The sequence below is a fragment of the Hemiscyllium ocellatum genome, chromosome 10, assembly GCF_020745735.1.
Source record: "Hemiscyllium ocellatum isolate sHemOce1 chromosome 10, sHemOce1.pat.X.cur, whole genome shotgun sequence".
Classification (NCBI taxonomy): Eukaryota; Metazoa; Chordata; class Chondrichthyes; order Orectolobiformes; family Hemiscylliidae; genus Hemiscyllium; species Hemiscyllium ocellatum.
The window spans coordinates 98,285,877-98,299,915 of record NC_083410.1 but is presented as its reverse complement, the minus strand read 5'-3'; the positions used below and the strand labels follow the sequence as shown (position 1 = coordinate 98,299,915).

The 14,039-nt window shown below is 40.4% G+C and overlaps 1 protein-coding gene across 1 annotated transcript in view; it reads right to left on the bottom strand.

Moving 5' to 3' along the window:
* cfap61 (cilia and flagella associated protein 61) overlaps positions 1-14,039 on the bottom strand; it is a 236,030-nt gene that overhangs the window by 77,395 nt on the left and 144,596 nt on the right. Inside the window, exon 21 of the mRNA XM_060831159.1 lies at positions 4,564-4,856. Coding sequence (XP_060687142.1) covers positions 4,564-4,856 — 293 coding nt within the window. The remainder of the gene's footprint in view (positions 1-4,563; positions 4,857-14,039) is intronic.

The following is a 14,039-nucleotide window of genomic DNA, read 5'->3' as shown; positions in this document are numbered from 1 at the left end:
ACAAGGGGGTGTATGGGGTTGGGATAAGGACATGGTAGAAGGTGCTCAAGCCCTAAAATTATTGACCTCTATACTGAGTCTGTTTCCATGTTGTATGATTCTAAGCATTCTGAGTCTAGAAGGCTGCAGGATTCCCAAGCGAGAAATGAGATGTTGTTCTTCCAGGTTACCCGCTTGACCTTTGCTGGAGCACTACAGCAAGCCTGAGACAGAAATGTTGGCTAGGGAACACACTGATGTATTGAAATGGCGGGGAACTGGAAGCTCAGGGTCATTTTTGTGAACAGAATGTAAGTGTTCTGCAAAGTGGTTGCACAATCTGTGTTTCACCTCTCCAGTGTGCCGGAGAACATATTATGAGCAGCGAATACAGTAGACTAGATTGAGTGAAATGCAGATAAATCATTGCTTCACCTGGGGTCTTGGATAATGAGGCAGGAGGAAAGAAACAAGCAGGTGTTATTCCTTCTGTGATTGTATGGGAAGGCGCTGTGGGGATGTGGGGAAATGTTAGAAGTGGAGGAGGAGTGGGTCAAGGTGTCCCAGAAGGAATGGTCCCTGCAGAAGGCTGACAGGGAATTGGAATATATGTTGGTGGTGGTATTCCACTGGAGGTGGCAGAAATGGTGGCTAATGATCCACTGGATGTATATATATTGGTGGGATGGTAGGTGAGGACAAGGGATACCCTATTGCTGTTGTGGGAGGGAAGAGAGGAGGTAAGGGTTGAAGTGCAGCTGAGGGCTCTGTCAACCATGATGGTGGAGAATCCTCAGTTGAGGAAGAAGGTGGACATTTTGGAGGCAGCTATCTTCAGAACAGATGCAACAGAGACGGAGGAACTGTAAGAATGGAATAGAGTATTTACAGGAAGCAGGGTCTGAGGATTTATAGTCAAGGTAACTGGAAGTCGGTGAGTTGTAATGGATCCATTGCATCTGTCAGAGACCATCATGAATGCTAATATCCACTTCCAGTACATTGGATGATCTGGTAAGGAAGTGCATGCTGTTTAATATCAACATTCTGTTCAACTTAACTGCCATTTTACACAGAATGGAATGAAGCTCTTGACTGGCAGGAAACTGCAGGTGGGTCAAGAGACAGAAAATGAAAAAAGGGCAATCTAATTGCCACTTCTTGGAACTTTCAAGTCATTACTGTCCACTCGTTTCTCATCCCTTCAGCATTTGCCGTGCCTATATTGAAAACCATGGTTGCTTCTGTCTCTCCTCCTCAAATCTAATATTGTGTACAATTATAATATAATCATTATTTGTAAAATGTTCCATTCTGGTTAGATTGTTAACTAATTCTGGTTCATTACTTATCACTATATTAAGCCTGGCCTGCTTTCTTGTCGGCTCTAAAATATATTGCTTTAGAAAAGTCCCAAATGTATTTTGAAAATTCATTGTCATTGCTAAGTTACTATCTTGCAGTTATTGTAAAAATTAAGACATTCTGTTAGTAACCACTTATTATATGCTTTCCTGGTCTCCACGTTTATATATCATTCTTCTACATCACTAACATCAAGAGATCTGAAGACAACATCTAATGAAGCCTTACATTCTTTTTTGTCTCTTAAATCTATCAATTAAAAGTCTGCTGTCTTATCAATCTTATCACTATTTTTAGAATTGCAATGGTGCATTTTATGAATATTGCTATTTATTCTCCTTTACCAGCTTCCTTGTCCTTTCAAAAGATTTTACAGGTTGGAATATTTGACTTGGAAGCACACTCAGATTGTACCTAGGTTTCTGAAAAAAAGTCACATTATACCTCTTTAGATAAATTTGTGCAGTCTTCTAACTCACTTGCCTTATATCATATGTCTGATTTTGAAGGTGTTTGATAGGTAGATACTTAACATACCTATATCCATTTGTATGTCCTTTTCATAACTTATGTTCCTATCTATCTTTGTATTATAAATAAGTTAAATAACATAATGGGATACAAAATGAAACAGAGCAAGATAGCGGGTGAATACCTAACACTCCCTGATGTGCTTAATGCTTTCTATGCTCGGTTCGAACAGAATGCCAGCAGTGCGGTGTCACCTTCCCTGACAGCTCCTGATGGACCCGTTGCTTTCAGCACCACTGCAGACCAGAGAGTGATCTTCCTGGGTGTCAACCCAAGGAAAGTGATGGACCCAGAAGAAATCCCTGGCCGTGCATTTAGATCTTGTGTAGGCCAGCTGGCGGAGGTATTCACTGACATCTTCAACCTCTCTCTTCTACGAGCCAAAGTCCCCACCTGCTTTAAAAAGACCACCATCATCCCAGAATCTAAGAAAGCACTCGCAACATGTCTTAATGACTACCACCCAGTGGCTCTGATCTCCATAATCATGAAGAACTTTGAAAGGCTGGTCATGGCCCACATCAACTCTAGTCTCCCAGCCTGACTCGATCCCCTTCAATTTGTCTACCAATGTAACAGGTCCACATTTCCCTAGTCCTGCACTTATTTCTGGAATATCTGGACAACAAGGATGCCTACGTCAGACTCCTGCTCATCGACTACAGCTCTGCCTTCAATACATTATTCCCTCCAGACTGATCTCAAAACTCTGAGACGTAGTCGTGGCTTCAACCTCTATAACTGGATCCTCAGATTCCTGATCCATAGACCGCAATCACTGAAGATAGACAACTGTACCTCCTCCACAATAACACTCAACACTACAGCCTCCCCAAGGATGCGTTCTCAGCCACCTGCCATGCTCCCTCTATATCCATGACTGTGTAGCCAAAGTCTACATGAACGCCACCTGCAAGTTTGCTGATGATATCAAACAATGATGAGTCAAAGTACAGAAAGGAGATAGAAGTCTTGGTTATGTGCTGCAGTGAGAACAACCTCTCTCTCAATGTCAGCAAAAGTAAAGAATTGATCATTGACTTCAGAAAGAAAGGAGGAGAACACACACACCCCTCCCCTGCAATCCCCCAACCCCCTCCATCAACAGAGTGGAGGTTGAGAAGGTTGAAAGGATCAAGGTCCTAGGAGTCATGATAACCAATGACCTGTTCTGGGCTTCCAATGTAGATGCGATGGTCGAAAAGGCACAACAATGTCTTTTCTTCCTCAGGCAGTTCAGGACACTTGACATGTCCATAAGGATCCTCATCAATACTTACAGATACATCATAGAAAGCATATTGTCCAATAACAGCCTTGTATGGCAATAGCTCTGCTCAGGAACGTAAGAAACTACAGATGGTTGTGTGTACAACTTAGACCATCATGGAAGCTAACCTCCCATCCATGGACTCCATTTACATCTTTCATTGCAGTGGAAAGACTGCCAACATCATCAAATACCCATCCCAGTCCTGTAATGCTCTCCAACAATCTCTTCTGTCAGGCAGAAGAAACAGAAGCTTGAACACATGTTCAAGCAGGTTCAGGAACAGCTGCTGTTATTAGACTGATGAATGGACTCTCTAACTTCAAATAATATTGATCTTGTTCATGGTGATCTTGCCTCGTGCATGTCCTGTGTGCCTCATTCTGTCCAAAGGGTTTTCACCATATAATCTGTATGTCCTTGCCTACTATGATCTGCGTGTGATGCTCACAAACAAGGCTTTATCTTGTACTTAGGCACATGTGACAATAAATTAATCAATCAAGTTTAACAATCATATTTTCAATCCCTTCATCCAAGTCATTCATTTAAATTATAAAAGTTGAGGTCCAGTATTGATCTCTGTGGCACATCATTTGCTACATCTTGCCGATCAGAAAACAGCAAATCTATTCTTACTTTCTGATTCCAATTAGCTAAGTTTCTCTCCAGACCTATATGCTATCCCCTACACCATAAGCTTTCATTTTCCATAATGACCTTTTATGTGCCTTGCAGTACTTCTACCAGTTTACATTTGCCCTTGGCAAATGTTTCTTCTTTAAAGGACTCCAAAAATTGGTCAAACATACCTTCCCTTTCACAAAGCCATGTTTACTCTGCTTAATTATTTTAACCTTTTCAAAGTGTCCTGATATAATGGTCTTTAATCTAGCTCCTAATGTTTTTCTGATGACAGATGTTAAGCTAACTGGCCTACAGTTTTCTGCTTTCTGTCTTTGCCCTTTTTTTTAAATAATGGAGTTGAATTTGTTATTTTTTCAAACTAATGGAAACTTCCCTAAATTTAGTGAATTTTGGAAGATGAAAACAACACATCAATTCTCTCACTAGTCACTTCTTTTAAGACTTTCGATGAAGTCCATCAGGTCCCAAGTACTTGTCAGCCTGCAGCTCCAATCATTTACTCGGTACCCCTTTCCTGATGATTGCAATTTTCTGGAATTCATCCTACCTTTCCATTTTCTAATTTACTGTATTTCTTTTGGGATGTATTCCTTATTTTCTATTATTAATTCAACAGAGTCACTTTCGATTCAAACAATTGTCACTTTGTTAACTTTTAAAAAATATCTCTGAAAACTCTTACTTGTCCTTGTTTATATTTCAGATTGAGTGAAAAAAATGCTCAGTGTTTTGACAATTGGAATTGTTCACTTAAAAAAGATTTAACTTACCACACATTTTAGACTCAATGGTTGAGAATCCGTGGTGAAAGTTGCAAGGGTTATACGTTCATGGACCTTCCCATTGTTATACTGAGCGAGCAGACAGTTAGAATACACAGAAGCATTAGCTTCCCTGAGTGCTTCTTCTACCTTACTTTCTATCTCAGGATTGTTAAAACAACGTCTGCCTGAATCCGAAGGTGGCTTCACCAGATGTACGAAAGAGCCATCAATTCCAAAAGTCAGGATGGTATTCACTGTGATGTAAGCGTCCAGTGTGCTCCCATACACAATGATATTTCCTGGAGAAAAAGCAATCAATCTAATGAATGCATTAAAGTACTTTAGGAAGTCAAGATTAAGCTATAATGTAATTACCTTCCTATTTAGAGGTGCTATGAAATACATGCAATGCAATCAAACAAATTGGACTGAGAAACACAATACAGGAGTGTTGCATGGTGTGTGTACCCTGAATACAAGAAGTTAAGAGTAACAGGAAAAAAAGCAAGGATAGGAATAAAGAAGTGGAGGGGGAAAATCTGAGAGAGAAGCAGAAAAAAGATAAAATTGGAATACAGAAATACAGGATAAGTCATTCAAAAACAAGGCAGACAAATTAGGAAATACAGTGAAATAGGGCATTTGACAGTATTCCATATTGCAGTGGCTATGGAGTCACAGATAGGACAGACCAGAAAAGGACATCAGATTTCCTTCCCTAAAGGGGCTATATTAAACTAGATATTTTTGTAGAAATCAACAATGGTCATCATTGCTGAGACTAGTTTTTGATTCCAGATTTTACTAATTGAATGACATTCCACTAGCTGCCACAATGGGAGTGAATTCATCTCACCAAAGCATTAACCTGGGCCTATAGCTCAGTGACATTACTAATATACAATGATCTGCTTCAGAATCTGAAAAACATAGCTAAGCTATCCCACAATTGATGGATCATATCTAATCCCTGCACTCCTTCTGATAAGTGACAAGTAGAATTTGCACCTGTGGACTTCAGTAAGGTGTTTGACAAGGTTCCTTATAGAAGACTGGTCAACAAGGTTAGATCACATGCAATATGGGGAGAGTAGCCATTTGGATATAGAACTGGCTCAAAGGTAGAAGACAGAGGGAGGTGGTGGAGGATTGCTTTTCAGATGGAAGGCCTGACCAGCGGTGTGCCACAAGGACTGGTGCTGGTTCTGTTACTTTTCATTATTTATACAAATGATTTGGATGTGAACAAGGAGAATGGTTAGTAAGTTTGCAGATGACACCAAAATTAGAGGTGGAGTGGACAACGAACAAGGTTACCTCAGAGTACAATGGGATTATGATCAAACAGGCTAATGGGCTGAAGAGTGGCAGATGGAGTTTAATTTAGATAAATGTGAGGCATTACATTTTGGTACACCAAATCAGGACAGGACCCTATATATTTAATGGTCAGGTCCAGGGGAGTGTTGCTGAATGAAAAAGGTTCTTAGTTTCCTTGGAAGTGGAATTGCAAGTAGATAGGATAGTGAAGAAGGCATTTGGCATTCTCATCTTTATTGGTCAGTACACTGAGTACTGGAGTTGTGAAGTCGTGTTACAGGACATTGGTTAGGCCACTATTGGAATACTGCGTACAATTCTTGTCTTCCTGCTATAGGAAGGATGTTGTGAAAGTTGACAGGGTTCAGAAAAGATTTACAAGGATATTGCCAGGGTGGGCGAGTTTGAGCTTTGGAAGACGCTGAATAGGCTGAGGCTATTTTCCCTGAGCGTCGGAGGCTGAGGAATGACCTTATAAACATGCATAAAATCATGAGGGACATGGATAGGGTAAATAGACAAGGTCTTTTCCTTGGTGTTGGCGAGTCCAGAACTAGAGGGAATAAGTTTAAGGTGAGAGGGGAAAGATTTAAAAGGGACATAAGGGGCAACATTTTATACAGAGGGTGATGTGCGTATGCAATGGTCTGTCAGAGGAAGTGGTGGAAGCTGGAATAATTACAACATTTAAATGATCTGCCAGAGGAAGTGGTGGAAGCTGGAATAATTACAACATTTATCAGGATGGGCATATGAATAGGAAGGGTTTAGAGAGATATGAGCCAAATGCTGGAAAATGGGATTAGATTTATTTAGGATATCTGGTTGGCATGGACAAGTTGGACCGAAGGGCCTGTTACCACGATGTACATCTCTATGACTTTAGGACTAGCCAAATAAATGTAAAAGCAGGTCAGAGGCTGGCAATTCTGCAGTGACTAACTCACCTCCTAACTCTCGAAATGCCTTCCCAACATCTACAAAGTACAAATCGGAGCTGTAATAGAATACTGTTCATTTGCCTGGGTCAGTGCAGCCCCAACCACGCTGAAGATGCTAGCTACCCAGTTTGAATAGCACTCGATTCACCACCTTGAGCATTCACTCCTACGAATATTGATGCACAGTGGCAGCAGTGTGTCTGACTTACATTATGCACTGCAGCAACTTAACCTGGCACCCAGAAGCACAAAGGCAGCATGGGGTCTCAATTCATGCAAGCACTCTTCCATACTTTTTTGCTGTTCACTCAATATTGCTGGGTCAACACCCTGGAATATTTTCCTGTGTGTATTTTTACATGAAATGGACTGCACCAGGTCAAAGAAAGTAACTCACTAACACTTTCTCAGAGGCAATAAGTGTTTGGGCAAAATGATATTGGGGGAGCCTCTGGGTCCAGGGACCCTTCTTCAGAACTGCTTCAGAGGACTAGCAAGAGAGAATGAGCATTTGCACAAAGTCAAAGAGAAGAGTGAAGGAAACAAGGACTTGAAAGGGAAGACAGGAAAGAGACACAAATCATTTAAGAAGTTAAGAGATTTTTGGCAGAACAGTATGACAATATTTAACTGAGCGGCAATAAAGGCAGTGAGTGACAAACACACAGCTAATGAACAATCAGCAAACGTTAATCATCCAGAGAAGTTAGTGGTGAATCAATTTATATTTATATTTTGGAGATGTCCTTCATTCTCCCCTTGATCGGTAATTAGTAAATGTCATGGTATAGCTACTTCTTATTGGTTTACTCAACACCTTGAAAGGAACTGCAATTTTTCATGAGAGTGGTGCTGGAAAAGCACAACAGGTCAGGCAGCATCCGAGGAGCAGGAAAATCAACATTTCAGGCAAAAGCTCTTCATCAGGAATGTTTCCTGATTTCTTGATGTTTCCTGATGAAGAGCTTTTGCATGAAATGTCGATTTTCCTGCTCCTTGGATGATACCGGACCTGCTGTGCTTTTCCTGCACCACTCTAATTTAGACTCTGATCTCCAGCATCTGCAGTCCTCACTTTTGCCTGCAATTTTTCATGTCAAGGGAAATGGCATTGTGCAGCAGTCAGCAAACATGTGTTCTAACAGTGCCCTAAGGCTTTCCAATGCAGCATTATAATTGTTGGAGCTAATTAAAATCAGGATAGGAGCTTTTCCCGTGGATAGTTGATGGAAAACTTGGTTGACAAGACTTAGTTACAGTGCCATAAAACATTCAATTAGGTCAAGCTAAAATTTCCCTCAACATCTCACAGCCTGCAAACAACCCTACCTTTGTCACAAAATGATCAGTTTTTCCCTTCATCACTTCTCATGGTTCTACATAAGTCATCAAGTAAGACATTACTGCACGTATTACCTTGCATTCACTCTCAAAAGCTGTTATACCCTTGTTACTATATCTTTCTCATTTGTTTCTATCATCATGTACATTATCATAAGCCTTGTAAATGCTGAAAATCCTTGCCTAGGAAACATATCAATCCAGTTTCATTTTCTGTCCAGGCAAAGTTGGCAGGGAACAGCAGAGAAACAACCAGTGCAGGAAGACGTTCTGTCACTCTTCACATACTGACACCGAAGGGAAAAAGGTGCCATCAACATCATTGGTAAAGACAGCATTGAGGATGTCAAGGCTGGAGGCCATGCACAGCAGGGTATATATGGGCATCTTTCCTTCTTTTTCTCTTTCTAATTAACTCTCCCAATTACACACTCACACTGTCACACACTGAGTGTAACAACCTGATGGTGCATTGCTTCTGCCATTGATCTTAATGCTTACTTTTGCAAGTAGATCTTAACCCTCGCTCTTCTCTACACATTCTAGGTCACTCAATTGACTCAGTCGCTCTAGTCAGATACCCCTCCAGAAGATGCATCACCACTTGTTTTTATTCTGCACTAGTGCTGTACTAGTACAGAATTCAGCACCATCTCTTATTTAGTGATTAGTAGGGTGTGCACTAAGAAATTTATTGAGCTCAAATGAGAAAGGACCAGGTCTAGGTGGCAAGGGTGATCCAGGAAAGCTCACTGGAATGATAGCTCACATCCTAGCTCTGCTGAAGCGGGTATAGATGCAGAACTTTAAAGACCTGTCCTAGATTATTTCTGTGCACAAGCATTTGCTGACATTATTGGGCTTCCTACTATGGAGAACTAGAATATGATGCACAGTATGAAGGAATGCACAATCACAAAGCATTGACACTCTGCAGTCAACCATGTAGCATGTGAAAATTGCAGCTGCGTACCTCCTCAGGGCTCAACAACCTTATCTGCCTTACTTGGGTTGTGAAACCAAATGGATAAGGATTTCAATTGGACAATATGGCCTGGTGCCTTCTCTCCTATTGATCAGTAGAAGGGTATGGTAGTAATGGCAGTTCTGCTTTGTAATAGAATGTGATGCCAACTCTCATGACGACAACAACATACTTGATGGACTTTCTTGAAGCCCAATGCCAATTCTCAGTTTGATGTTAAAGAAATTGGGCTGGACTAGAATGCTCTGGTAGATGTTGAGCTGCACCAATCTGCAGTTGGGCTCTCATATCCCAGGTCCTAAATTTATTTGCAAAATCATGAAAGGCTTTATGAAATTTTAGTGTATGATGATATGGATAGAGGTGAAAGAGAACTGAAACCCTTGTTCCTGTTCCTTACTGGCCATTAATCAGCCCAAAGCTTTTGATCTGGGTCAGAATTTCAGGGCTGCATATTATATGCCTTGCTGATGGGGATTTCGATGATGAGGAGTGCCCAGCCTTTCTTCCCAGCCAGTTGTGAGCTCATATCTATAATAGGAAGGGTGGCAGAGTGCTGAAAGTGGCAGTCCGTCCAAAGTACATAAATAAATTGTCAAGAGTCATTTGAGCTAGCTTGTTAAAAGCTTCGTTAACCTCAATATTAGCCTTCCCATATGAGTTCATGTTTCCATCACTTTTCTTGATCCTGGATGTGGACCTGGCCACATATACTGTGCAATGCTGGTGCTGCTGGGACTGATAAATGGGTTTAAATAAAAAGGATTCACATGTTCATTCCAAAAATCTGACACTATATCACTCTATCACCACCCACACAAATGCATGCTCAAGGAAAACATAGTGAAGGAGGATGGTGCACATCAACAAGTTAGAAACGAAGGAATCATTTGTAAGTCACAAGATTGGCTCAAGTTGGTGCGGATCTAGTAAATGAGAGCTTCTTTCCCACACTTCTAATATAATTTGGTGAATTCAACAATCAAAATTGTATGTCAAAATGATTGCAGGTTTATCTTGAAGTAGTGGATTTTTCAACAGATCAGGAAGTTAGTTTCTTGTAGTCTTAAAACGAGGAGATAAATTTTCTGTACAAGTGGACTTGAAAAGGAACAGCGTTGGTGTTGCTGGTTCTAAATTTCTGTCCCAAATGTTGCTGCTACTGCAGTTTCTGAATGTATTGCTTGCTGATTGACTAGTCCCCCCGATACTTCGATAAGTAAGACTGGTGATCTGAAAATAGGTTTAATCAGGTGCCTGAGTGATCAATACTTCTATTATTCACCAAAGCTTGGTGTGGTTTGAAGTCATTGCTACACAATGGAAGATGGATAATGGCCTATGCATCTACTTATGATTTAACCAGTTTCTTTACAGTTCTCTATGTTAGGTTTTGAACTGACAGGCAGTGGATGGAATCTTCCAAATCTCAGAAGTATATGGATTATTGCGAGTCAGTTGAGAAAATATGGCAAATTCTGAAAAACGAGATTCTCGATGTCATGGAAAAATTCTGATTCTACAACTGCAGCTACAGGCCAATCTTCAAGTATTCACACGCCATTAGTACTGAAGTTCACCTCCTATTCTCCCATTTGTCAGATAGAAACTAAGTGGTGACAATTCCTAATATGAATGTCAGAGCAGGTTCCTGGAAACTCTCGTTCACTGCTTTCTCCTCTGGACTCCAATATACACCAGCTCCCAACATCACAGGTTGCACTCCTCAGAAAGCAACTGCCACCATTCCACAGATGTTGGCTTCAGACTTGTACCAGTTTCACTGCACCATCACGGCCTATCTCTGATCCACTTACAATGCAGTTCTCCACTTCAAGGTACCAGCAATTTTCATTGTAATGCTGCCTACTGGGACAATTTATGCCTGGAGAGATGCACCTATCTCATGATTTGGAACACTCATGATCAGATAACTCCAATCAGAGAACACATATTCTATGAGGCCCATCTGGCTGACCTCATTACAATCACTACATCACTCCTCCTCTGTGTCCTAGGACATAGGCTGGTTCTTTTCTCTTGTAAGGCTTTAGTGTCTGGTGTCTCAGGGAAAGTTAGGCTCCTAATAACCAAAAAAGTTGTGGGTTCACACACTGTCAGGAGAATTAATTCATTAGTTTTTATTTGCCCCAATGTCATTTGCCTGGAAAAAATAATGCATTCTTTCCACATACTGGGCTCAGTCTTTGATGGCAGGATTGAATGAGTCAAGCTTCCCAAATAATGGCATATTGCCAGAAATGCTTATCCAATTCAAAGACGACTATTGAGAATGAATGCCTTAGGGAGCATGCTTTACTCCCGTCACCACTGAAATAATTCCATAGAGGTCTGTATCTTGTCACTAAGTCACTCTCTTTTTACATGTGGAAAGTTGTTGACACTGATTCAGCTCCTTCAGAGCCAGCTCTCAGACAGTTAGGATATCTGACATTCCTGTTTTTATCTGTCAGTCAGGATTCTCTCATATTCTATGAGGTCCATCTGGCTGACCTTGTTACAAGCACAATACAGCCACTCTTGGACTTTGTGGAGGTGGGGGTGGGTAAAGTATCAGTAATCATATAGCATTTACAATTTCCTCCTGTACTTACATGGCATGATTTGTGATGCAAACATGAGAATAAGTTCCACCATATCAAAAGGTTCGTGGACAGATATTCCATGGCCCTCCTTGTTCGAGTCTGCATTGAACACTATGCCAAACTGTCATTTGTGTGTTGTGTGAATGCTAACTGCTCACATTACTCAAGGCTCGTTCTGTTTCTTTTATTCCCCACAGGTTCTTTGGAACCATGATTAATGGATGCAACCACAGCAGAGTTAGAAGGCTTGCAATGCTCTGAGTCTATGTAGGAATTGTAAAAGTCACCTGAACTTCTGCAGCCATCTTAGCACTCCTTAAATATTCATTTTCAAAAGAAAGGCAATTCCAGAAAATCATAAACTGGATATGGTGCATGTTTAAGGTTATGAGTATTGTGTGCCTTTGCTACGTAAGACAATAGAGTATTCCTGTGATAGCTGCATTTCCACAATATTAATTGCAATGTTGCAATATTGACTAAATATCAACATTAGCCTTTGCTATTGGTTTGCCATTAGAGTGGTAGTGATATACTTTGGATATAATTATACAAAGGGCAGGGAATGTTTAGCTGAAACATTCTATATGAAATTATTGTCAACAATCACTGGCTGCAGCCACAATTTTTGTTCATCTCCCTCCTATCTTCTCATTATTCTGCCTCTCCTTAGTGTTTTCTCCCTCATCCTACTGAAGGAACTACTCCGATAGTGGTTGCATGGTTTGTCCCATTGCAAAACAAACTTATGCAATATAATCCATAGCCCTCCAAGAATTCTGAGCTCCTCCAATCAAGGGCAACCCCAATGTCCTCTCCCCAATAATTTTAGACAATGCCTTAAGCTGTTTCAGTCTCAAGTGTTAGAATTCATTTCCTAAATCTCACTGCCTCCAACCTTCTTCCTTTAAGATGCTCCGTAAAACCTACCATTTTGCCAAACATTTAGTCACCTATCTGAATATCTCTGTCATTGGATTGGTGGTTTGTGTGTAACTATACTTCTGTGAAATGTCTTGGAACATTTTACTAATATAAAGGTACTTTATAAATGTGTAAGTTGATGCTAATATAACCACAATCATATGGTAGACTCTTTATGGTATTTATGTAACCTGGTGCTGTGCGATTTCTGACATTATGGTACAGAGCAGAGATCCACAAATGAGTATGAGTTCCCTTCATGAGTTAAGAGCCAAGCATGCAGAAAAATACTTTGTTTCAAGGCTGACAGCCTCTCACCTGCTGTGCAGGGCAAAAAAAAAGGGGGGATGGTTAATTGGTGTACTATGAAAACATCTTGGTATTTTGCAGGAAAGCAGGTACAGACTTACATGATGTATTGTGAGTCATTATGCAAAAGTTGCATATTAATAAAGCAGAGCCCTTATGATTCATTAAAACAGTGGCAATATTTGAAGAAGCCTTTAGGTAATAAGTGTGCAATCACTGACATCTTGAACTGGGAAGAATCTTTCAATGTGCATAAACACTTGGATTCTATCCTACTACTTCTTAATATCCATAGAGAAAACTATGAATGTATTTGCTTGAGCAAACATAGGAATCAGCCAACTGATTAATGCAAGCATAAACTGCATACTGACTAATATTATTGATGCCCCCTGTAGCAGCTTGGAAGGGCTGAGAGACAATGGAGTTCAGACAGCAGTGACCGATGATGCAACAGGCTCTGCCAGATCTATTTCTATATCTAGGTCTGCCAGTTAGTTACTGATCTTCTTACACAATCTGACACAACTCTGCCACAATTCCTCAAGAAATTCAGAGCTTCATTTGAGAAATGAAGGTATTTTGTCATTGCTTATAAACTGTATGAAACACCACCTACTATTAATAATATGTCTTGTCGCAACTCTTATTTGTATCATACTCCTTACCTGGCATCTCCTCTTCCCGGGGATGTTAAAAAAGATTTCCATGAATAAATGATTGCAATGTCAGAGTTCCTTAACAAGTTGTAACAAAAAGAAGGAACCACAAGTACTTTCAAACCACCAAAGGACAGAAACTTGCATTTACGCAATGCTTTTCATGATCACTGGTTGGCAGGTGAAATAAACCCCATTAGCGACTACAAAAAAGTATCTCCCAAAACTCTACACAGTTTTATCTAACAGCAGCTGATGATTGGTTCACATAGGTCACTCAAACTATACTTCACTTTATTTGTAGAAACCACTGCAAAGGACAAATTAAAAAGCATTGATGGTTGTCAGATTAGAGAAGACAAAACTAGTATTGACATTAAATTATGTCAAAGTGTTC